Source organism: Rhinolophus sinicus, linkage group LG06 (genome assembly GCF_036562045.2).
Source record: "Rhinolophus sinicus isolate RSC01 linkage group LG06, ASM3656204v1, whole genome shotgun sequence".
Classification (NCBI taxonomy): Eukaryota; Metazoa; Chordata; class Mammalia; order Chiroptera; family Rhinolophidae; genus Rhinolophus; species Rhinolophus sinicus.
Genome location: NC_133756.1, coordinates 9057188 through 9080828, shown reverse-complemented (window position 1 = coordinate 9080828; position 23641 = coordinate 9057188). Strand labels below are relative to the sequence as shown.

Below are 23641 nucleotides of genomic sequence, written 5' to 3'. Positions count from 1 at the left end.
TTTGTTGTAGATGCTGTGCATGGGTTTTTGCTTTTATGGAGGGATTTGGGGAGATTAAAAGTTACACTGTTATTTCTGCCATCTTCTCTTCTTTAATGCATTTCCTGGTAGTTAATCTTACGTTTAGGAATATTTGATAAGTTTGTATAAGAGGTAATAGAGGGCTGGTCCAGTGGCTCAAGTGGTTGGAGCGCCATGCTTCTAACAGAGGTCGCCGGTTAGATTCCCACATGGGCCAGTGATCTGTGCCCTCTACAGCTAAGATTGTGAACAATGGCTCTCCCTGGAGCTGGGCTGCCGTGCGCAGCTGGAGGTCGGAGTGGGCTGCCATGAGTGGCCGGTGGACAGCGTCAGTGGCCGGCAGTTGACCGGCGACCCACTGCCTCAACAGGGAGAGCACAAAGCTCATACCAGCATCGGCCGGGGAGCTGTGTCCTACACAACTAGACTGGGAAACAACACAACTAGACTGGGAAACAACGGCTTGAACCGAGGTGGGGGTGGGGGTGGGGGCAGAAGGGGGCGGGAAAGTAATAGAGCAGTGATTGAAAGCATGGGCTTTGAGTCACACTACTACCTGGGCACAAATTCTAGATTTACCATTTACTAATTGTGTGATCCATAACCTCTGTCTTAATTTCCTCTATAAAACAATAGGTTGTTTTGAGAACTAAATAACAGACAAAGCATGGAGAAAAGTTCTAGGTTATGTAGTGGGCATTCAACAAAGATAGCTGTTTTTTGTTTCCTTTTTCAGGTCTAGGTCTATCACTGGCTTTATAGTGGACTATTTTAAGTAAAAAAAAATTGAAAATAAAAAATAAAAATCCAGCCTCTTGAAACTAACTCTTACTTCCATGACAAGAGAGAAACAAGTACAAATAGCTAGAAAATATGAGAAAAACACATGGGAGACAAAGATGACTTAAGAGGAAAGTTCAGTGGTAAACACTTTACCAAACAGAAAAGGAAAATACATGCAATAAGTATTCAGTACTAGATAATAACTGCCTTCTATATTGTTTTTTTAAATAAAAGTAGAAATCTGAATTTATTTTTAAATTTGTATTTTAGTTGGGGAGTATTGGGGAACAGTTTTTCCAGGACTCATCAGCGTCATCATTTTCAATCTAGTTGTGGAGGGCGCAGCTCATTGACCCATGTGGGAATTGCACAGGCAACCTTGGCATTAGGAGTACAGCACTCCAACCACCTGAGCCACTGGGCCAGCCCCAAGACCAGGTCTTATATTAATTTTTGCTCTAAAAGACACATTAGAGTTTGATGGTCCAGCTAGGTTTTATTTTCCGGGAAACACGGTAGCCTTGCCCCATCAACTCCACTCCTAAGGCCCTCAAGCACCCCAGAGCAGACCTTTTCAACTGGTGTGCCAGGGATCCGTGGTTGGATAGGGCCTTAAATGGCCACAGTTCTCAAAGCCTCATCTTTTACCCTAGTGTAATGTACAAATATCTACTTACATGAAAAGAGCTGATGAGCAACCTCTTCTAGTATCTTTCTTGGAGTTCCACATTAGAAAGCTAAGTTTCATTGGAGTCAGGTCCTTATTTTATCCTTTGCTGAATCTCCAGCAGTTTGAATAGTACCTGATATATAGTACTTGCTCAATAAATATTAGATGAATGTACAAGTGCATATAAAAATGGTCACTGGAGTATTATAAAAGTGCAAAATCGAGACTAAAATATCCACTAAAATAGAAAAAGGAAGAACTTGTATATTCATATAACAGATTTTTATTCAACAGTTAAAATAGCTAGAAATCCATGTGTCTCAAAAACTAAGTGAAAAAAGCAAACTAAAGATACGTACAATACAACATAGTTTTATATAAAGTTTATAAACAAGGCTACATACTAAGTATAAAATTATAGAAATGTTATCAGGAAAAGATTTGCGGCTTTAATGTGATCTATAATTTATTTCTGAAATAAAAACTTGGAGCACAGCAAGATGTTAGGATTTAATAGAACTAAATATTACTTATGTTCTTTGTATTTTTCTATGTTAAAATCAACCATAATTTTTCTTAAAAGTAGGATTGCTAAATAAACCTAAGAATGTGTATGAAAAACAAAGTAAATCAACTAAAGAAATCACTGGTTGGCGTAATCAAAACAGAAAAGGTACAGAAGATGAATGAATCAAGTTAGTATAGGTATAGAGAAGAAATTGAGAATACTTTCTATAACTCTAAGCAAATAGATTTGAGAGCCTCGATGAAATGGATGCTCTTTCTAGGAAAAATTAGAAAGTATAAAAATTGATGAAACACCAAGGGAAAAGTGGCAGAGAAATATTCCTCCAAAAAGGGGGTGGGGGGGAATCCAGGCCCAGCTATATCTACCACTAAATTGTTTCGGATCTTTGAGGAAAAGATTTCCTTGTTATCTAAACTTTTGTAAAGTATAAAGAGTCCTTTCTTTTGGAGTTACTTGAAAAATAGTCTTATTTTCATAAAGTAGATTAAGAATTCCTATTGTGTTCATCCAGCTCTTGCGTCAACAAAAAAAACCCAGCAGTATGTAGATTTAATGTTTAAATGTTACAGTTCATAGAAAAAGATATACAGATGGCTCAAGCAGATACCCAAGCTTATTCTTAAGTGAAAGTACAAAATTCCACTGAGATTTAATTGCCACAGAGATTAAAATCTCATTCAGCTAACAGATTGGCAAAAATCAAAACATTTAACACTGCCTTATAAAGATTTGAAGAAACAGGCACTCTCACACCGTAGTGGTGGTACTGTAAATTGGCACAATCTTTATAGAAAGGAGTTTGCCAATATCTATCAAAAATAAAAATACAAATTTTGACCTAGTACTCGAATTTAAAATTTTATCTTCTAATAACTCACTAATGTGCAACATAATCTGAGAGGTTATTAAATGCAGCATTATTTATATTAGCAAAAGATTAGAAAGAATTAAAGTGTTTAGCAATAGGGACTGTTCCAATATATTATGGTACATCAATACAATTAAATCTTACAATTGTAAGATGGGACAATCTCAAAAAAAAATATAAAGTGAAAAAGGCAAGTTGAAGATAAAGTGTTTTTCTTAAGAGACAACAATTTGAAATAAAAACTTGTTACAACAGAAACACAAAATTCAGGTAAATTCAAATTAGCAAGTACTATATGTCTTTCATCTGATGGATAAACTTTTCCACAATTCCATTTAGTCTTTCAGGCTCCATCAGTTTATTTACCAATTCCTGCTCAACAGCCATTAGAGCCAAGCCACTGAACTTCTCTTGTCCCATGGTATGACATAAATATGTTTTAAGACGAGGCAGTATAGAAAATGAATTTTCAACACTTGCTGAAGTAACTGGCCAAGACAAAGCAATATCTAATAGCTTTGATATGCAAGGAATATTATTGTGAAGACCATGCTGAATAAACAAATAGCCAAGATTGATGAAGTTGATGTGATCATAATCTATGACAAAGTTGAGCTTTGCATATTGCCGATAAAATCTAAGTTCGGGGATGATGTCTGCATCAAGTTTATAAAATTCTTGGACATGCTTGGCTGTTGCTTCACTTAATGGTTCATTCCATTTAAATAATAATTCTGAAATTTGCTTCACTTTGCAATAATCAAACTCTGAAAAACATACTTTTAAATTTTGTAATACAGTATCTAATCCTTGGTAATAAATATTAATTTTATATTGTTCTTCTATTGAGGTAGACAAACACGTACTGCCTGAATTGCCACGGTCTGTTACTTTCTGAATTTTTCTTCTTTTCTGAAAAGAAGGTCTTTCAACTTCAAAACCTTTATAGATTATTTTTTGACATATTTCTTCTGCTCCATCCCAGATAGTTTTGAAATAGACATCATTTCTTTCAGAGGATAAACATTCCAAAATTGCTTCTATTTTTGAAGACAAGGAAAAAATATCTATGGTTTCACTTTGAAGCTCTTTGGAAAGAATTCCTGTAACACTTAATACTCGATAAAGAAATTTCAGACAAAAAATAAATTCAAATTTGGAAACCAATGTCAACAAATCACTCAATTCATCAGCCAAACTTGTATTTGAAGAATGGCTTGATACAACTTCCAGTGTTTCAATAATCTCTGGAAGACCCTCAATCACAGATAGTAATGCATACATATTGTGGACTGTCCAACATGACTGTGATGTATGTTTCTTGCATGTTTCGTTTTGACTTAGCTTACAAATCTTTTGAAAATTTGCAGACATTTCCCCAGACATATGAAAAGTGTTGAACAAAGAACTGAGAATCTTTAGAGTACTTCGGAGTTCTTTTACTTCTTTACAAAACCTAATTACTGCTAAATCCAAAAAATGTGCATAGCAATGTATGTATAAAGCTCTTGGCTCTTCCTTCTTGAATTCTGCTGCAATTTTATTAAATTTCACCCTCAAATTAGTAGTACTGTCATAAGCCTGGCCTCGTATTTTATTCAAATCAACTCCAATTTGCTGCAGGTAAGTTGTGATAGTCCTGTGTAAGTTGGTCCCAGTCATCTCTTCAACATCTATGAAACCCAAGAATCTTTCTTTAATTAAAATTGCCTTTGATGTTTTCTGTGGGTATCTTACACAAATTGAAAGCTGTGCTTTAGTGACACTATAAGTTGCCTCATCACATATTATAGAAAAAGCTGAGGAGACATTGATCTCATTCACAATATCTTGCAACATTTCAGTCTTTATTATTTCAATAATATCATTTTGAATTTGTGTACTATTATAGAAGTCAACTTGTGAATTCGTAAGTCGAAATATTTCTTCTCCTTTATCTTTGGCTCTGATTTCTAACAATTCTAAAAAATTGCCTTTATTCACAGATGAAATAGACTGATCGTTTTCTCTTAAGGGTAAACACTGCTTTCCAAGAAATAAAATATTTTCAATTATAAGCTTTAGGTACTTTGTATTTCCTTCAGTCTGTTTTGAATGAATAGATAAATTACCATTGACAGCTTCATCACCAAACTGGTATTCCCTCCAAAACTGCAATGACTTCAAATGCATTTTACTTTTTTCATGCTTTCTGAACTTTTCCAGAGTTTTTTTCCAATTAGCAATTCCTTGGGCTGCAAATGATTCCCTTCCATACCCAGAAGTTTTTTGGTAGAACAACTGGCATGAATAACAGAATGTCACATTCTTTCTAACACTGTTTTCTAACTGCTGAAAATTTGAACACCAAGATTTTTTAATACTTTGCGATTTACCTTTAACTTTTTGTACTCTGGATGTAAATTTTGGGCGACATAGTCTGTCACTTATTTTCACAGATTCCATACTGCACGTGTCATCTTGGTTTGACACTTGATCTTTCTGTACTTCTATACTGGAGTCAATCGTATGCTGACCGAGTATTGATGAAGACGGGGAAAGACTTGGCTGTTCCACACTGCTGTTAGCAACACCACTACTTGACTCACTGGATGAATTCTTAGAAATCTTTAGAAAAGGATAAAATAACATTACTTTTAACAGTTTTCAAATAGTCAATTAAAATATCAAATACATCTATTCTAGTAACATGATAAAGTGAATGGGCGTGTTATAGTATGAGCTCCACTAGGGGGAAACCTTACTAATTATTTGTAACTTACTTATTTGCAATCTAGATTCAGCATTAATTGTTCAAAGGGTCACTTGGTATGTAATTGTAATAAAAATAATTCTTACTGCTCTGGTGAGAATTGCTTAATAAGTATTAGGAAAAGTAATAAAGAACCCAGAGGAAAAACTATGACTAATAATACTTCTGCTTAAATATTCTTATTAATAATTTCAAGTCAAATTTGAGATTTGGCAAACTGAATGTAAATACCAAAAAGGGTTTATTGCTCTCCTTTTTTCAGCTGTAGGATCAAAATTGAAGTTAATATGCTCAGATATACACACATATATACGCGCACAAAATATACTTTAAAAAGTTGAAGAGCCAAAAAACTTAATAAAACTTACATCTGCAGTCACATTTGCTGTTACTGAAGAAACTGTACCTATTTAAAACAAAGCGTAAATTTAAGAACTTACACCATAATCTATAAAACAATAACATAACTATAATTGCTTCTTTCACGTCAGGCAACAAAAACTTAGAGATTCATCACATATGGTAACAGTATATATGTCAAATATCCTCACATCCATTTTTACCTTGTAAGACATCAGAGTTCACGATGGGCAGGGCAACATGAGTATCTGCCAACGACACTATATTGCTTATAATTGGAGTCTGATCTTTCTTTGGAGAAAGCTGCTTCGGAGAAAGGAGTTCTGTTGAAGTATCATGCGCCATGGAAACATTTACTGATAAAAATAAAAAGATTTCTTATAAGCCAGGCAGAATTAATCAGAAAGCACTGTTTAATAACAAACGTTTCAACAGACAATGCAAATATCTAATAGCTTTAGGAATTGCTGAGTAAATTCTATTAGGGCTTAGGGGTAGCCAGGTTCTTGAGGATAACATCAGTAACAACATTAAACTGATAGATGTCCTACCACTACCTTTGCACACATTTTCTGTCTTTACACTATTTGCTTGAAATTTCAAGCATATCTTTTCTGTGAAATTACCAATGAAGAACAGAAAAGAGACTCCTATTCAGTCTCCTAATGGTATCATTTCTAACTCAAGATTCATAAACCTCAACACAAATCAAGCTGGGCTGTTGTCTCAGATTTCTGAGTATTGCAGAGATTTCTATAGTAAGCCAGTTTGCAAGATGTACAAACCTCAGGGCATCATTCACTCCACTGTCTATGTAAATAGCACCACTGGTCCTATATGTGGCTCTTTGATGGAAAACAGTTGGCCCTGGATTATCTGGGCTTTTCTATTGGTGAACTTCATAAACTATTTCCAACTCCCTCTACTGCATGTGAAAAATGTAACTAATGACCTTTTTTTTTTTTTTTTTTTTTTTTACAAAGCAGGGCTAAGTACAAGATTCTATATCTAATACAACAGTCTATAAATAAATACTAAATCTCTGGTGGTGAAGTAGCCTTCCTTTTACACAAAAATACTGGAAAACATTTCTTTGCAACAAGTTTTGAATGCTTTTGACTTTTAAGTCAGTTTAATTTGGAAATGAATCAAGGTTATAAATTAAAGGTAGTAATATTCAATAATTACTAAACCTCTGATAACTACTAAATATTACCTGTAGAAGTTTCCATCTTAGCTTTACTGTAAGCAGAAAAACAATTAACAGAGCAGAAAAGCTCTGTCTTCCCCGAGTCATTGGTAATCTCAATCATTTCATCTGAGGGCTTCAATGATTTGCTAAGAGCAGATATAAGTGTTTTGGCTGGTTTCTGTTAGAGATTAAAATAATTTTCATGTTCCTGGTATATGACAAGTTATTAACATTATAAAAGCATACCCACTACCACTGCTCTAGAAATAATGACAATGAAGCCACATTTTTAGACTTTTTTAAAAAGGAGAAAAAAAGGTATGGATTACAACGATTAACACGCAGGAAATTGGTCAATCTATTATTTGTATGATCTGTCAGATATATTAATAGCAATAATATATATGCAAGCAATGAAGAAAGTGGTCATAGAAGTTCACCATCCCAGGCAATCGAAGCCAACTTGATAAACAAAAGTCTTACAGATCTTCCCTCAGTGCCTATTTGGGTGTCAGCTCAGGAAAACCTACTGATACTGAGGAGGAGCCAGAAAAGGGTGCTCAACACGTTATAAGACGCTGTGGGAGTCACTAGACTTAACTTCACGGTAAAAATTGCAAACATTGAATGAAAGCAGCATACAAGCAATAAGAAGTATAGACTATAACATGTTTAGTAAGCAGTAAGTGTGCCAAGGAAAAGGATAGAAACAGGTTCACCACCTATTTCTAGTGAAAGAGGAACAGTCATTCCTGGACTTAAGAAGTTGATACTAATGATAATGATGTAATAGAACTGCTTGGTGGGGCAAAAAGTGCAGACAAATGAAAATACACTGTATGACTTGTTTTTCTGTGAAAGAACAGGATACTGGGAAAGGAAGAATGGAACAAAGAGTGTAATTGTGAAAATTTGTATTTTTATCCTTTATTATAAATTTTTGTAATTCACCAGTACTTAACATTAACCAAAAATAGTGGTATAATTTATGATGATTTAATCATATGAGAAATCTAATAATACTTAACATACTCTATTAAGATGGTAATGGCCTAAATAATTACAATTATACCGAGTCACTTTTGAAAATACAAAGCCACCTCATTTTTAGATTCACAGATTTGAACATTTTCTACTTGATTACAGTTCACTAACAATTTAGGTTTTCTCCATTACCACTAACACAATATCTTACATGCTGTGTATGGTTAGTTAGGTGGTGCTTTTTAACTCGTCTCTACAAATCAGCCCTGCCCCATCACATAGGCTGAATAAGTACTCAACATAGGCTCCTGAAACAGGCCAGTCTATTTGAGTGTAAGGGATAAAGAAAAAGAAGGAACGGCATTTCTTGTATTTGGGAGGCTTCCATGCATTCTACCCTCCCATTTCTGGTCCCAAGACGGGACTCATGCTGTGGGCATTCAGCCAAAGATGTGGCTCACAAATGACCTATTTGAAATGAGGCTTAAGACACCCATCCTCAATTGCTTGTTTTTAAGGAAGAATTTATAGGGATAGAGTCGGGTCTCAAAACATCATCTAAACAAGCAAGATATGTTACAGTCCCACCTCATGAAATGGGCTTGGACCACTAATTGTGTTCATCTCAGCTTCTCGGTTCTCAGAACCACCCTTTCAAGGTTCTCCTATATACAGTAGGGGATTATTTCTCATTGGTTTATTTCCTCCCATGACTGATTCAGAAAAAGCATAACATTCTTGATTCGCCTTAACCTCACTTTTGCGGTTAGTCTTACTGACCAGTAGACTATTGTTATTTTCACTATCTTTGTAGTTTACAAACAAGCTTCTATCTGCTTGCCTTTCTTTAAGGTAAGATGATCAGATTTTTAGGAAAATCTCCATATAGCACTTATCATGAAGTATAAGGAATTGCAAGAAGGAACTGGCAGAAGTCTTTTATTTCATCTCCTTTATCATCTTACCAACTGAAACTGTTCCCAATGGTACTAAAATCTATTATCTCCACATTCTCCTAAAGGGGGACCATTCACAAGCCAATTAATGGAAGGAATTCAATCATCGACTTTTCATTTGAGTCCTATGAATAAACTTCAAATGGAGTGGTCCTCACTTTAGGCAAGAGATCTTTATTCATACCTGCTTAGATGCCGTGACACTCTTTGAACTGTTTAAATAAAGAGACTGTCCTTCCATCTGAAGTATATGAAACAGACTAGAGCTAGTGTAACAGTAAGTTCCACAGTTCTCACAGCAGTTCATAATTAGGTTGTGAGCAGAGTGAAACTTTGAAAAACAGGCATTACTGCAAAGAGTATGTTTCACGTTCTGGTATTTTACTTCATACTGAATCTAGGATAAAAAATAAAAAATATTTAGTAAAAATTCTGATATTTAAGCAGAATCAGAGTTCCTAAAGGTTGGACAAAAATTGCAACTTACAAGAGTAGTCTTCTGACACGTGCTGCATTTGGTTAAAAGGCTATTAGTATATATGGTAACAAATGGTTTTCTTTTTCCTTCATATGATGAAAGACAAGATTGACTGCAAAAATTTTTGCTAGAGGTAGTGTCTTCCAGCTGGAGACTGATCACATCCTTTAGATTTAAAATGTCTCTAAAAAATAAACAACAGGGCACCATTAAACACTTTACCACAATGATAATTTCTTTTTTTATAAGCTAAATCATTCCCTCAAACAACCCTCTTCCGTTGTTTCATTTACCTGAAGAACTGTGAAATAGTAATATTAGCCTTGAAATAAGAAAACTTGAATTTGGTATCCAGTTCTTTTCATTTATGTTAAGTAACAATGAACAAGTCATTTATGCTCCCTAAATGTTAACTTCATCTATACAGTAGGGATTATAAAACATACCTGACAGTGCCATTTTAAGGACCTAACTGCCATTTTAAGGATTATCTAGCCTGTATTAGTTGGTGCTAGCGATAATAGAATTGATCAGAAGTCATATTCATACTTGACCGACTTTGGAATTTCAAAATCTGTTCTGCAAATGCCTGGGGATTCCCCAGATACTTTCAGGGGGTCCACAAGATTGAAACTATTTTCATATTAAGGTGTTACTTGCCTTTTTCACTGTGTTGACATTTGAACTGGCAGTGCAAAAGCAATGGTGGGCCCCTGCAATTCCACTCTTTGTTTTACACCCCAAAGGATTGAAAACAATTACTCAAAAGAAGTACATGTACATGCATGTTCATAACAGTACTATTCACAACAGCGAAAGGAAGGAAACAGCCCAAATGTTCATCAATAAATGAAAAGATAAATTGTGGTATGTTCATGTAGTGGAATATTATTCATCTATAAAAAAGAATGAAGTACTGACATACGTGCTACAACATGGATGAACCTTGAAAACATTCTAAGGGAAAAAGGCCAGACACAAAAGTTCACATGTTGTATGATTCCATTTATATGAAATATCCAGATAAATCCATAGACAGAAAGCAAGTTGGTGGTTGCCAAGGGCTGAGGGGAGAGAATGGGAAATGGGGGAAAAGTGCTTAATGAATAAAGCAATTGACTTTGGCATGATAAAAATGTTCTGAAACTAGACAGAGTGTTACTAAGTGCTACTGAAATGTTTTTGTTACAGGAATTTCACCTCAGTAAACTAGGAGGGAAAATAAGCAATAGTGGGTAAAACTGCCAGAGCCTTAGCACAAATTAAGGCAGTGGCACCAAAATGTACCAGTACTGTTACTGTTACTGCCATGCATTCCCTGTAAAAAATTACTCACTTTATTAAACTTGATTTTTGAGTACATCACATCTTTTTAACATTCTGTGTGATGCATGGGATAGAGGCATAAACTATTTCCCCTGGACGTCAAAGTATGATGGTTGTCTCAAGGAAAACTTCATGTGGGAATGTTTTGAGTTACAACCTGAGTTATCTACCATTCTCATGAAACACACTGTTACTTTAAAGAACAAGTATCAGACAAACTATTATCCAGAAGTGGATACCTGGCAGATATTTTTTCAAAAATGAGTAAAGCAAGGCTCGTACTTCAAGAAAAACAACTGTCAGTATCACGGCCACTGATAAAAGTTGAGCTTTCATTGAAAGAATTTTGGGAAACTTATATCTGCCACCACCAGCTTAATCACTTCCCAACACTTGAAGACTCTCCTAATGAGATCAGTGACTTTTAAAAACAAATGTGGTTTTGAAATATTGCATAATGAAATATGTCAACATTTGGAAGATCTGCTTAACTCAGTGAACTAATATTTCCCAAAGATTGCATGTAACAAAAATCATTTACGGGTTAAAGGACCAAAGTACAAATATACCAAAGTACAATTACACCAATGAATTTTAATATATTAATAACAATACAAAAACTTCACTGATATGGTTTCAGATTCCACATTACAACTAACCTTGAAAAAACTACCCTTTGTTTTCTGATGTATCAAAGAAGCGTATTCATAATTACCTGAAAGGCTAGCAGAACACACCTCCCTTTTCCAATCACATATTTATAAGGCCAGATTTTCTTCAGATTTCAACCGAAACAATATTTTGCAACAAACTGAATGCAGACGCAGATATGAAAACCCAGCCAGACATTAAAGTGTTTTGCAAAATGGATAAAACAATGTTCACTAAATTTTTCTTAAAATTTCTCACTAAATATATATGGCTATTTTTCCTAAAAATATTTGTGAACATGCACCAAGTTTTGTATTTTAAATGCGTTAATGATTAAATAAATTTTCTCAGTTTTAATTTCTAACACAGTATATACTCATTTTAGGTATAACCTACCTAAAACGAAAGCTCTATGGGTCTTGAATCATTTTTAAGAGTGTGAAACAGAAAATTTAAGAACTGCTGCTACAACAAATACCAAGATACCTGGCTACCTAGGACCCTCAGAACAGCAATCTTTCAGGATAAGTTTTTCAGATGAAATACTCCTAAAATTAACATTATTTTAACACTTCAATATTTACAATTTTTTTAGTGTATGATTTTCCCACCCTCTTAAACAGGTGGTACCAAAAACAACAGGCTCATTTCATTACCAAACCATCAATCATTTTATTGGTTTAAAATACAGCTGTAAATGCCGTACCTGAATTGTGCTATACTTGTATTTCATTTGACAAAAATTCTTCTAGGATTCACTGTGTGCCAGGCAGTGTTTAGGCCTTGGGGATATAAAGATGACTGTAATCTAGTCCCTGTTGTTAAGAGGCTCATAGTCTAACCTGGGCAATATCAATTCTTTAAAAATACTACTTTTATGATCAATGCTTTGGGAGTTCAAAACACTATCAAAACACAGAACAAGTAATCTGGGTGAGTGGCAGGTAGTAAGAGGAGAGGAAGAATGTGAGAACAGACAAGAGGTAAAGATATTTGAGGCAGGCCTTTAGGATACAAAATTAGCCAGATGGGAAGGGAGGCAGAAGAAACTGCATTGACAGAAGCATGGAAATGAAAACGCTTACTGATTTATACTGCTAGTAGCACACTAGGTTCCTGGTTTCTAATTTACTAAATAAATAAAAAAAATCAAAGTGCCTAAAATTAGCTTTAAAAGACTCTGAGCATAGGTCTGAGAACTTTCCTCTAAATAAGTGTTATAGCATTAGTGCATGGGCCTATTTTGAACTCGACTGGTTGCTCTCAGGATCTCTAGTTGGTTCCAACTGGGATATTGAGTGCAGAAATGACACTTCTTAAATATACAGCTCTCAAAAAAATCTTTAACATGATTTAAAATATCATTTTCAAAGATAGTTTTCATTTGGTTCATGAAATAGAATAAAAACTTCATCATCTCAAAAACATTTTAAATCATGCTATAAAAGAAACCTCAAACAGTAACTGATAATTAGCTAAAAATCTTGGGAACTACATATTAATACAAGAGGCTAATTAATGTGGAATAAAAAAATGTTCTATCAAATATATGGTGATGGAAGGAGAACTGCCTCTGGGTGGTGAACACACAATGGGATTTATAGATGATAGATGATGTAATACAGAATTGTACACCTGAAATCTATGTAATTTTACTAACAATTGTCACCCCAATAAATTAAAAAAAAAAGTTCTAAAAAAAGCACAGGTTCCTCTCAACAATGGATGGCCTCTCCTAGCCTAGGCATTACTCTACCACCTTTCCACCAACCTATCAATAGTGTTTTGTATCAAAAAATTTTTTATTCCAAAGGAAGCAAAACTTGTTTCACATCTTTGCTCAGATTTGATTTCTTTGCCTCTGAGAACAACTTACACACTAAATCCTTCCTGCTTCAGCCTTTTCAATCTATCTGGGAGATCTTCTAAAGACGTATAATGGGTAAACTGCAAACATAGCAACTTGATACCTTAAACTTCTCAGGGCCTGTTTCCTCAAAACCCAAAGAAAATGTTTGCACTGGATGATCTCTAAGGTCCCTTCTAGTTTTATGATTCTGCAGATGGAAGCAGACTGAAGAGAGTGTCATACAGCCCATAGCGAAAAAGAAAAAAGACAAAGTAGAGTATTAAAAGGTTGAAAACTCCCAAGAGAAAGGTAAGGAAAGTTCCAGGGAATAAGACTTGAAGCAACAAATAACACCTGAAGCAGCAGCCAAATGAGGAACTGAAGCAACCAATAAAAGAGGGTTTGTGAGTTTGTTAAGAGAATAGTGATACCTAACATTTAAGTTGTTATATTACACGCCAGTATTATCTGGATCACTTAATTATTTAATGTTCATAGTTCCTATGTACATTTAACAAAACAGATGGGAATACTAAGAAAGAAGTTCTCAATGCTTTCCAAACTTCATGTACAGTAGTCTCCCCTTATCCAAGGTTTTGCTTTCCAGTTTCATTACCTAAGGTCATAGCATCACCACAAGGATAAGTGCAGGTACAGTAAGATATTTTGAGAGAAACTATTCACTTTAATTTTATTACAATATGTTATAATTATTATATTTGTTGTTAATCTTTTACTGTACCTAATTTATAAACTTTATCATATGTCTGTACGTATAGGGAAAAAACATAGTATATACTGAGTTTGGTACTATCCATGGTTTCAGGCATCCACTGGGGGTCTTGGAATATATCCCCCATGGATAAGGGAGGACAACTGTATACGAATCACCTGGGGATAAATGCAGTTCTTATTCAACAGGTCTGGGTGAGACCTGCAATTCTGTATTTCTAACAAGGTCCCCGATGATGCTGAAACAGCTACTCAAGGATCACACTTTGAGTAGCAAAATGTAGTTCTAAATGGCAATCCAACTCCAAAACAAGACATTATTTTAAAGGAATTTATTATATTTAAAGTAAAATTGGTGGCCTATCTGCTTTCTTGTTCTGAACTAGCTATTTAAAACTTAGCATTATCATTTAATGAATACTAACAAACCAGGATTATACTACGATAAGCCTCTCCTTTATACTTGTACATCTCAGGGTAGAGCTCAAAGTCCTGAACATTTTTCACTAATTCATTATGAAATTACCATTACTTCCTTTCTCTGCATCTACATAGCTATACATAGGAATATGTAAAGAAGTTAGCATCAAAGACCACAACAATAGCTCACAGAAATCTTAATAAGATTACATCCATCCATCCATGTTTACCAATGGCTATTCAATTTTTCAAAAGAATTAAATAACTTCATTTACCACTACAAAAGAAACAATTTTATCCCTTGGAAGATCCAAAGTAACTGTATGATTAATTTTTCGGTAGGTTGTTCTTACACAGTTTAAATGATAAAATGGGCATACAACCTCACACAGAATTTGAAACGAAAAGAATAGGAAAATAAGTTTTGGAAGTCACACTACTTAAAGTCGAAGAGAAACAGAACGCCTCACATTCTAATTTTTGCAAATCTCTCAACACCACCACCACCACCCTATTTCTAAAGACTATTAGAGGCACTGAAAGCAGAAGCAGCTTCTTTTCACTAAACCAAGGTGATACTTCTTCAGAAAAAATGAAAATGTAAAAAACGACAGCCAAGACTCTGATCAAGATCTATCTAGGGAAGTAAAAGGAGGCATGATTGAGAATTATATACTTTGAGCAGTTTGAACACGTTCTCTTGGGCAGAGCTGGTGCACTGGCAGATGCGATGTACTCAGTGATGCACCGGGTGGAGCAGAACAGCTGTGTAGACCCTTTCCTCTGATAAGCAGTCTGCCCCTTCTGGAGGGTTTTTTTACAACCAGCACAGGAAACCTGAACAGCTGTGGCTGGAACTGAAGGAAGCATTTTATTCATGCCAGATGATGTCAGAGAAATCAGAATGCCTGTAGTCAACTGTGAGGCTATAAACACAAAACAGGAAGGACAAAAATTAGTATTTATATACAATAAAGCATACTTTCATTTTATTTTAGAGGTTACTTCTGGACTTAAAACTCAAACAATGCATTCTAAAACAGTAGAATAACTTGGCCATCATACTGATCAGAATAAATATGATTAACTTAAATAATCCTATTACCACTGTCTGAAAACGTAGTGTTTATTTTCATTTCATTCTCCTGAGTTTTGGAATGTTGGGCTTGACAATACTCCTAAAAAAAAGTTGAAAATAATGAATACAATGTGTTTTAAACAACAAGTCATTTGATAGAATAGAAAATGATAAATTATGCTCAAGTCTATTCAGTGAATTGTATAACTGAATTGAACCATGGTACATAGGTAAGCATTCCCCTTTTAATGGCCTTTGGCTGACAACAGCAACCAGTTACTACATTATTTCTATCATACCTAAATGTGACTTCAGAAATTTTTGTTAACACAGCCCCTTATTAGCTCCTACAAATAGAGAGTGGACATATTCAATAATGACACCTATTTTTCCCTCTTTGTTCTAATCTCTAACAGCTAATTGTTTTCATAAAGTCCTAAACACAAGAATTGTTAGATTGGGCTGAGTTTACAAAGAAGGACTTTTTTCAGAGCGGCAGGCAATCTATCTAAACTTGACCTATGTTTTTGAATGTCTATGTGTGAAAAGGCAACAGACATTTCCTAGAGGGACAACATTCAACAGTGTCACCAACTCAATGGGATTCATATCATTACTTGACACTGATTTACTTTAGGCTATTTCTAAACAGAACATGAGAAATAAATTAAAACTAAATTTACTTTTTATTTCATTAGAAATTTCAGCTAGATCATATGCAAACATTCTAAGGAAATTTGGTTCTATAGAACACTCACAGCTTGAATCAATTTATCGATTCTTTAGCATGTAATATTGAAAAAAGTTTAAGAATAAAAACATGAAACTAATTTGGATTAAAAAATTATGAAGAAAAGAATTCTAAGAATTTAAATGTATTAAATCTACTACTTAATAGAGGCAGTAGCATAAAAATGTATTAGTTATTTGTATTGTTTCAAGTTAAAACAAAGAAAAAACGTGTTAACCTTAGCCAGAACCATGATATCCTAACCAATCCTTTTATCAACCCAAAAACCCAATTCCAAACAATTCATTCTGTCAAGTCACATTCTTGCATACTTGTCATGGCACTTAACCTTATATTATTTGATCAACTGTTTTGGGAAAGATAGGATTTAAAATTTTCAACCAACACACCAGCATCTGCATAACTAAAATTTATACATAAATGCTGCTCTAGAGAAAAGAAAATAAGGTCAAGTATTATTTACCTGGGTATTGTCGGGTTCTGTCTTAATTTCATCTAACGGCAGCAGTTGTGGTGCCACTGCCTTGTCAGGTTCACCCTTTATTGGTGATTCCTTCATCTGAATATCTGACACAAAGGAATCCTCCAGTTCCAAACCAATAGGTTTCTTTTTGGGGAACAGTTTCCTCCAGATTCCTAAAATAAAATAGTAATTGATGAAGAGTCTTATTTTAAAATTAGTCCATTTAAATATAGCAATTTTCTGGAAGCACAAAAGGGTCTGTAGATAGCTAGGCCTCAAGGTTCTCGGCGTATCAATACTGACTTTCTTCCCTTCATCCACTATTCCCCAATATAGCTTTGCTTTACACTTCATCTGGTAGACACCCCTCTATGCTTTCATCTGGGACTAGTCTCCACTTCTATTCTCCCAGGTCCGATTCCAGCATAAAATCATTAAACCCACAAGTATGTATGTATGTATGTATGTATGTATGTATGTATGTATTTATTTTTAAACCTTTATTTATTTTAAGTCGTTTTTCCAGGACCCATCAGCTCTAAGTAGTGTTTCAATCTAGTTGTGGAGGGCGCAGCTCACAGTGGCCCATGTGGATCCAACAGGCGACCTTGTTATTAAGAGCACCGCGCTCTAAGCAACTTCACTAACAGGCCACCACCACAAGTTTATTTTTAACTTATCAAAGTCTTACAAATGTAAAGCCTTCTATCTGAGGTTAATCCAATCAACTGTAAGCACTACCTCTCCTCACCACTGCCCTCCTATAGAGCCAGTCATCATCTGCATCTTCAACTCTTCTTCCGTCCTTACAGGTTCCTCTCAGGTAAGCATTTAAGTACATTCAAGGATCCAACTTCTAAAGCTATTATTGCCCTCTCTCTGACTATGCTTTCCCTCCTCCTTGAAACTCTCTCCTTCCTTGAGTCCTATGACTCCAAGACCTATTTCTACTCCTACCTCTTTGCCAGTCTTCTTTTCGAACATTTATTTCACTGCTTCTAAACTATTTGTGTTCCTCCAAAGCACAATTCCCCATGTGGACAAAAAAAAGGTTCTATGGAAAGTCACCTCACTGGGTGATATGATCATAAATTCCTAACTGGGCAGGTCAGGGTGAGTGGTCCTGCCCCAGGCATATACCTTTTTAGTAAAAGGTTTATCTTTGCCTTAAGTTAAGTCCTGTCCACAGTTTCTGTTCATCTAGGGTAACACTCCTCTGAAATACTCGCTTTCAGAGCCCTCCTTCTAAGACATAACCATCCTCAAGAGAACAGTATCCTGTAATCCAATCCTCGCCTTGCTTTCTCCTACCTTCATGTAATTTTATGTCCCCTCCTTAATTTCAAATGCATGAAACCGAAAAACTGTTATTTTCTGGAGCATATGAGACTTGCTCCCTGGCATTTGTCTGTCAGTGTGTCTCAAATAAACTTATAAAAATTCTCTACAGGTTTGGATGGTTTTTATGTTAACACCCAGGATTGTTCTCACTTGCTCTACAGGTACAACCTGGGGTTCAACTAATACCTATATATTCCTCTACATTCCTGAGCTCCAGCCCATATACCTAATTACCTATTAAATACCTCCACTTGGGTGTTCCATAGGTTCCTCAAATTCAAGAAATTTAAAATTGTATTCTTATATTATCCCCATAAACCTGCTTTACACATGTTCTCTTTCTTGGTAAATGGCACTGTCATATAAACCCAATTTCCCAAACCAGAAATCTATGGGTAGTACTAAATTCCTGTCTCCCAAAGTCCCCACATCTAACCACCAAATTGGATCAAATATACCTTCTAAATACATGTCTTGAATCTATTTTCTCATCACAGCTCATGCCTGCAACACCCTCCCCCAACCAATGGATTCCTTTTTGGTAAAAAGATAGCTAAAATGTAAAAACCACAATATAAAAAATTATTGCACATTCAGGCTTAAAAAAGAATTCCATTTTATAACTTTTGAGGAATCCCAGGAGCTTCTGATGGCTTAGCCCCAAGGTCTCTTTTTCAAGGCAAACCGGTTCCTTGTGTTCTTTTTCCTTAATTGAGGTCTCCTCTCCAATTTTCTGGCAGCTGCCACCTCTGATTCTAAATCCTTGGGCCCTCTTTCCCGTCCTGCCACCCTAGCTTGGCTGCACAGTACAAGCCTCCTGGATTCCCCTTCCTTGATCACCAAGACAAAGATACTCTTTTTAAAAAAAGAATTTTGGGGGGTGGGGGGTGGGAGATGAGGGTAAGGGGGATCAAGTATATGGTGATGGAAGGAGAACTGACTCTGGGTGGTGAACACACAATGGGATTTATAGATGATGTAATACAGAATTGTACACCTGAAATCTATGTAATTTTACTAACAATTGTCACCCCAATAAACTTTAAAAAAAAAAAAAAAAGGAGTTTTACAACTCACGATGATGGAGGGCAGGGGTTAACTAAAACATATGGATAAGTTAAGGTTCTTACAGGAGTAATTCTATGGTTTTATTCCGAGTTAGTACATGAAAGACCCAAGAAATTTTGCCATTATCTTTTATTTCTGAGGTCGAAAGTCAACCACCCTGATCTTTAACTCAGCTTTTATTGAAAGCCCCTACAAATAAGGCCTGATTGTGAAGTGCAATAAAAGTTCATATGGCCTCTGTCCAGCCCATTTGAGTATTATTAGGTTGGTGCAAAAGTAACTGCGGTTTTGGCAATTATTTTTAACCTTTTAAACCGTAATTACTTTTGTACCAACCTAATACATACAACCAGCAAAGCAAAAGTCACTGGAAATTTACTAGATTGTCATTAAGTAGATTCCTTTCACCTGAAAGTAAAAATGCTATGCAAGCCCAAACATCAATTAAAAATAAAGCATCTCTGAGCTTTGGCATCTTGGAATCCCTTCAAAAGTGTCAGTCATCACACAAATAGGCAAATAATAGCCAAGACAATCTAAAAAAAAAAAAAAAGTTGGAGGACTTACTAGAAAGCTACAATAATTAGGATAGTGTTATCCTTTATACTTTGCAAAGTTAAAACTATTCAGTTGAGTTCTGCAAGTTTTTAACTGGCTTGATAGGAATGTTGGAGGCAGAAGATGAAATGATTTTCAAACTAAACTAAAATGTCCATGCTTAGCTTTATAGGCAATGGGGAGCCACTATTTACAAAGTTACAGAGATTATTAGGATGTCCCCACACTCATAATGCTCTGCCTAGCACGGTATGATAACTGCAATAATACTGTAAGTATATACAAGGTACTAAGTAGAAATGAGGAAAGAGAAGATGGTTAAAGTCTTTTAGAAGGTGAATTTGAGGTAGGTTCTAAAGAAGGTTTCTATGAAGCAATAATGGACTATTTCAGGTATAGGGACAGCATGTGCAAAAGCACAAGTATATGGGAAGCATAAGGAGTGGAGTTATTGTTGAAGATAAAATGCAAGAGTGATAGTGGAAGGAAATGAAGTTGGGAAAGCAGACAGGTATTGTATCAAGAAGGTCTTTAAACACAAAAAACCTTGAAATTAATCTTGTATATCAGTAGCTTTTGGGATTCAGCAAAAATTTCATTCACATCTCATTTTTAAATAAAAATTTACTTTAAAAAACTGATAAAAATCACCAGATACACTTAATGTGTTATATACCAAATGGTAAGTATTTTGGAGATGTCCAAAGCACTAATTTGTGCTAGATTAGCACAGACTTTCAGAAAATAGCTTTTTTGCCATCTGGGTGAATATAGTTCAATTCCTTGCAGCTAGGTCATTGCAGAGGAAGGTTACAGCTTTGGACCTACTATGCTTTTTCACTCACAGAAAACCCTAAAAGCAAATTCACTCAAATGCAAGGGCATCTACTCCTCTAATGCTCTTGCCTCAACCTAGGAGTTAAAAGGACACTGTTAAGTCCTGCTACTGTCAGGGATAAATGCATTATAGTTCTTGCTATAATTTTAATGGTTTTTTGTCTTATAAATTTGTGATGAGCAATACAAGTTATTATCAGAGGTTACTGGTGGTTCAACTCTTAAGAGAAAATTCACTTATCTAATTTCCAGCTTTTGGATCAGTTTAATTGAAAAGTAAAACGAGACTGAAAAAGTTAACCGTCTGCAAACACTAGTCCAAGCAAACCAAGACACCCTCAATCTTGTCCACTACCGCAAACTACTGAAATAAAGTGATAAAGATTGCACCTTCATCTAATTCCATTTCAAGTCCGCATTCATCAAGTTTAACTTTCGTTGTAATTATTTTATCTTTTTTTTAGCTGAGATCCTGTGTATAATTCAATTTGCAAAGGGAGCTCCAGGTTTTCAAGTTTAAAGAAATCACTAGTTAATGAAGGAGAAGCCACAAATGTGACCAGATGAATGTTTTAAAATCGGAGGCCGCGGAGAGACCAAAGGCTGAAAGCCCATTTACGATGCAGGAGCAGTAGGCGGCGAGAAACGCTGGAATTTGGGGGCAATGGCCCCCCGACTCTCTGCCGACAAGGTTAAAGAAGACCACAAACACAATGAGGGGCCTGTCCCGGAATTGCCGAACGCCAGACGGCGGAATCCGCTCGCAGGCCCGGTTTCTAAAAACCCTGCCCAACACGCTTCATCTCCCTCCCACACGCGAAACTCTCCGCCCATCCGTAAGGCACGAATACAGACCGACACCAGAGCGGCTCAGGGAAGCTTACCAACTTCTCCCCCGGCCGCCCGCCACGCGAGGATTCTCACAGGAACTTGGACGCCAAAGGAAGCGCGGGCCCCGCCCCTTTCCCGCAGTGCTCCGCGGCAGAGCATGCGCAGCGCAGCCGCCCCCTTAAGGCCCCTTTTGTAGTTGGAAAGGGTGACTTTGGAATAAGGGGGGAGGTGGGTGAGGGGACTGGGTAGAGCCCTCACGGCCTCCTAGGCTCTTAACCCTTTAAGTCATATCTAGATGAAAGCCACATTTGGACCCTTGAAGGCTGAGGCAGCGTCGATTGACTCAGAGCTCAGGCTCAGCAATTGGATATCCTGGATTCGAGAGAGGTCTCTATTGGCAACTTCTGTCAATCCCAATTTCTTCATCCTTAAAATGGGGATAATTATAATGGCTACATCATAGGCTTGTGAAGATTAGAAAGGCCATGCTAGTAAAGTGCCAGGTACAGAGTAAATTCCCAATAAAAGTAATTATTCACAGAGATGGTGAGGGGGTTCCCGCTTCTTCCATTTTGGGGACCTCTTAGTATATTACAGTTAGCATAATCCCAAAATAGTGTGGCAAAAATCATAGTAGGTTTTAAATGCTATTTAACAAGTTTTAACACTTTCAACGCCTAAAAAAAGTATGGGATCAAATAAATGTGCTGCGCCAGCCCGGTGGCTCAGGCGGTTAGAGCGCCATGCTCCTAACTCCGAAGGCTGCCGGTTCGATTCCCACATGGGCCAGTGGGCTCTCAACCACAAGGTTGCTGGTTCAACTCCTCAAGTCCTGCAAGGGATGATGGGCAGCGCCCCCTGTAACTAAAATTGAACATGGCACCTTGAACTGAGCTGCTGCTGAGCTCCCGGATGGCTCAGTTGGTTGGAGCGCGGGGTCTCAACCACAAGGTTGCCAGTTCGATTCCTGGACTCCGCAAGGGATGGTGGGCTGTGCCCCCTGCAACGGCAACTGGACCTGGAACTGAGCTGTGCCCTCCATAACTAAGACTGAAAGGACAACAACTTGAAGCTGAACAGCACTCTCCACAACTAAGATTGAAAGGACAACAACTTGACTTGGAAAAAAGGCCTGGAAGTACACACTGTTCCCCAATAAAGTCCTGTTCCCCTTCCCCAATAAAATCTTAAAAAAAAAAAAGTGCTATTCTTAAAGTCATAATAGGATTATAAAAGATACATAAAGTCGAATGATTAATTTATTGCAATCCTGTCTTTGACCATACTTCTTGAGATACTATGAAAAGTCTAAATATGAGGCTCCTTGTGAATGTGATGTCTAGGCGCCTCCTGACCCTGCTGTTTTGGTCCCTAAATATCCTCTGTAATTAACTTCAAATTCAGACCCTTTGGTGATGTTGAATACAGTAAGTCTTCGTGTAACATCGTCCATAGGTTCTGACTTTAAGGGAAACAAAGTATAACGAAACCAATTTTGCCATAGGCTAATTGATAATAGACAAGTTAAGTTCCTAGGGCATCGTTATAATGAGTAACACTGAAACAATGTTATTGGAGGATCTGCTGTACTAGACTGGTAACTGAAGTTAATTTCTCCAACAGTTATTCTTACCTTCCTAATATAGTATATAGAAATTAGGTATACCATTTTATATCTGTTATTTGTTCCCTTTGTTCCCTTGCCTTCTTTTGGCTAATTTGAACATTTTTCAGTATTCCATTTTAATTTTTGTTTATGACCATATCTCTTTGTATGTTATATTTAGTGGTTACTCTAGGATTACAATAAACATAAGTAACTTTTCATAGTCCACTTAGAATCAATATTTGACCTCTTCAAGTGAAAGGTAGAAATTTTACCCCATATAAGTCCCTTTATCTTCTCCCTACCCTTTATGTTACAGTTGTCTTATGTATTAGAATTGTAAATTCCATCAATGTGAAAACTATCAAGGATTTTTAAAACTCAAGAGGAGAAGAGTAGTATATTATGTTTACTCAGATAGTTACCATTTCTGTTATTGATGTTCCAAGTTTCCTTCAGGTACCATTTCTCTTCTATCAGAGGAACTTCCCTTTAGCAATTCTCTTAGAGCAGGTCTGTTAGCAACAAATTATTTTG

General features: G+C 36.1%; 2 protein-coding genes across 5 annotated transcripts in view; one reads left to right on the top strand and one right to left on the bottom strand.

Moving 5' to 3' along the window:
- Positions 1-23323, top strand: part of SFPQ (splicing factor proline and glutamine rich) — a 44063-nt gene extending 20740 nt beyond the window's left edge. The window contains exon 12 of one of the 2 annotated variants that reach the window (XM_074334373.1): positions 21132-23323. The gene's annotated coding sequence lies outside the window, so the exon portion shown is untranslated. Of the gene's footprint in view, positions 1-5309; positions 10954-21131 lie in introns of those variants that run through there. The other variant, XM_074334374.1, reaches the window with a different exon arrangement.
- Positions 1742-16996, bottom strand: ZMYM1 (zinc finger MYM-type containing 1). 3 transcript variants are annotated; one of them, XM_019730109.2, is made up of 9 exons: positions 16864-16996; positions 15677-15749; positions 15248-15497; positions 9603-9777; positions 9300-9512; positions 7200-7353; positions 6187-6339; positions 5992-6029; positions 1742-5478 (listed from the first exon to the last, which is right to left on the bottom strand). In XM_019730109.2, the coding sequence occupies exons 1-9, from the start codon at positions 16957-16959 to the stop codon at positions 3163-3165; spliced, it is 3468 nt and encodes a 1155-aa protein (XP_019585668.2). In that variant the 5' UTR covers positions 16960-16996; the 3' UTR covers positions 1742-3162. The 3 variants fall into 3 exon arrangements, with proteins under 3 accessions (XP_019585668.2, XP_019585669.2, XP_074190471.1); XM_019730110.2 differs by lacking the exon at positions 9300-9512; XM_074334370.1 differs by lacking the exons at positions 7200-7353; positions 9300-9512; positions 15248-15497; positions 15677-15749; positions 16864-16996 and having other exon boundaries at positions 9603-9737.
- Positions 23324-23641: the final 318 nt, after the last annotated feature.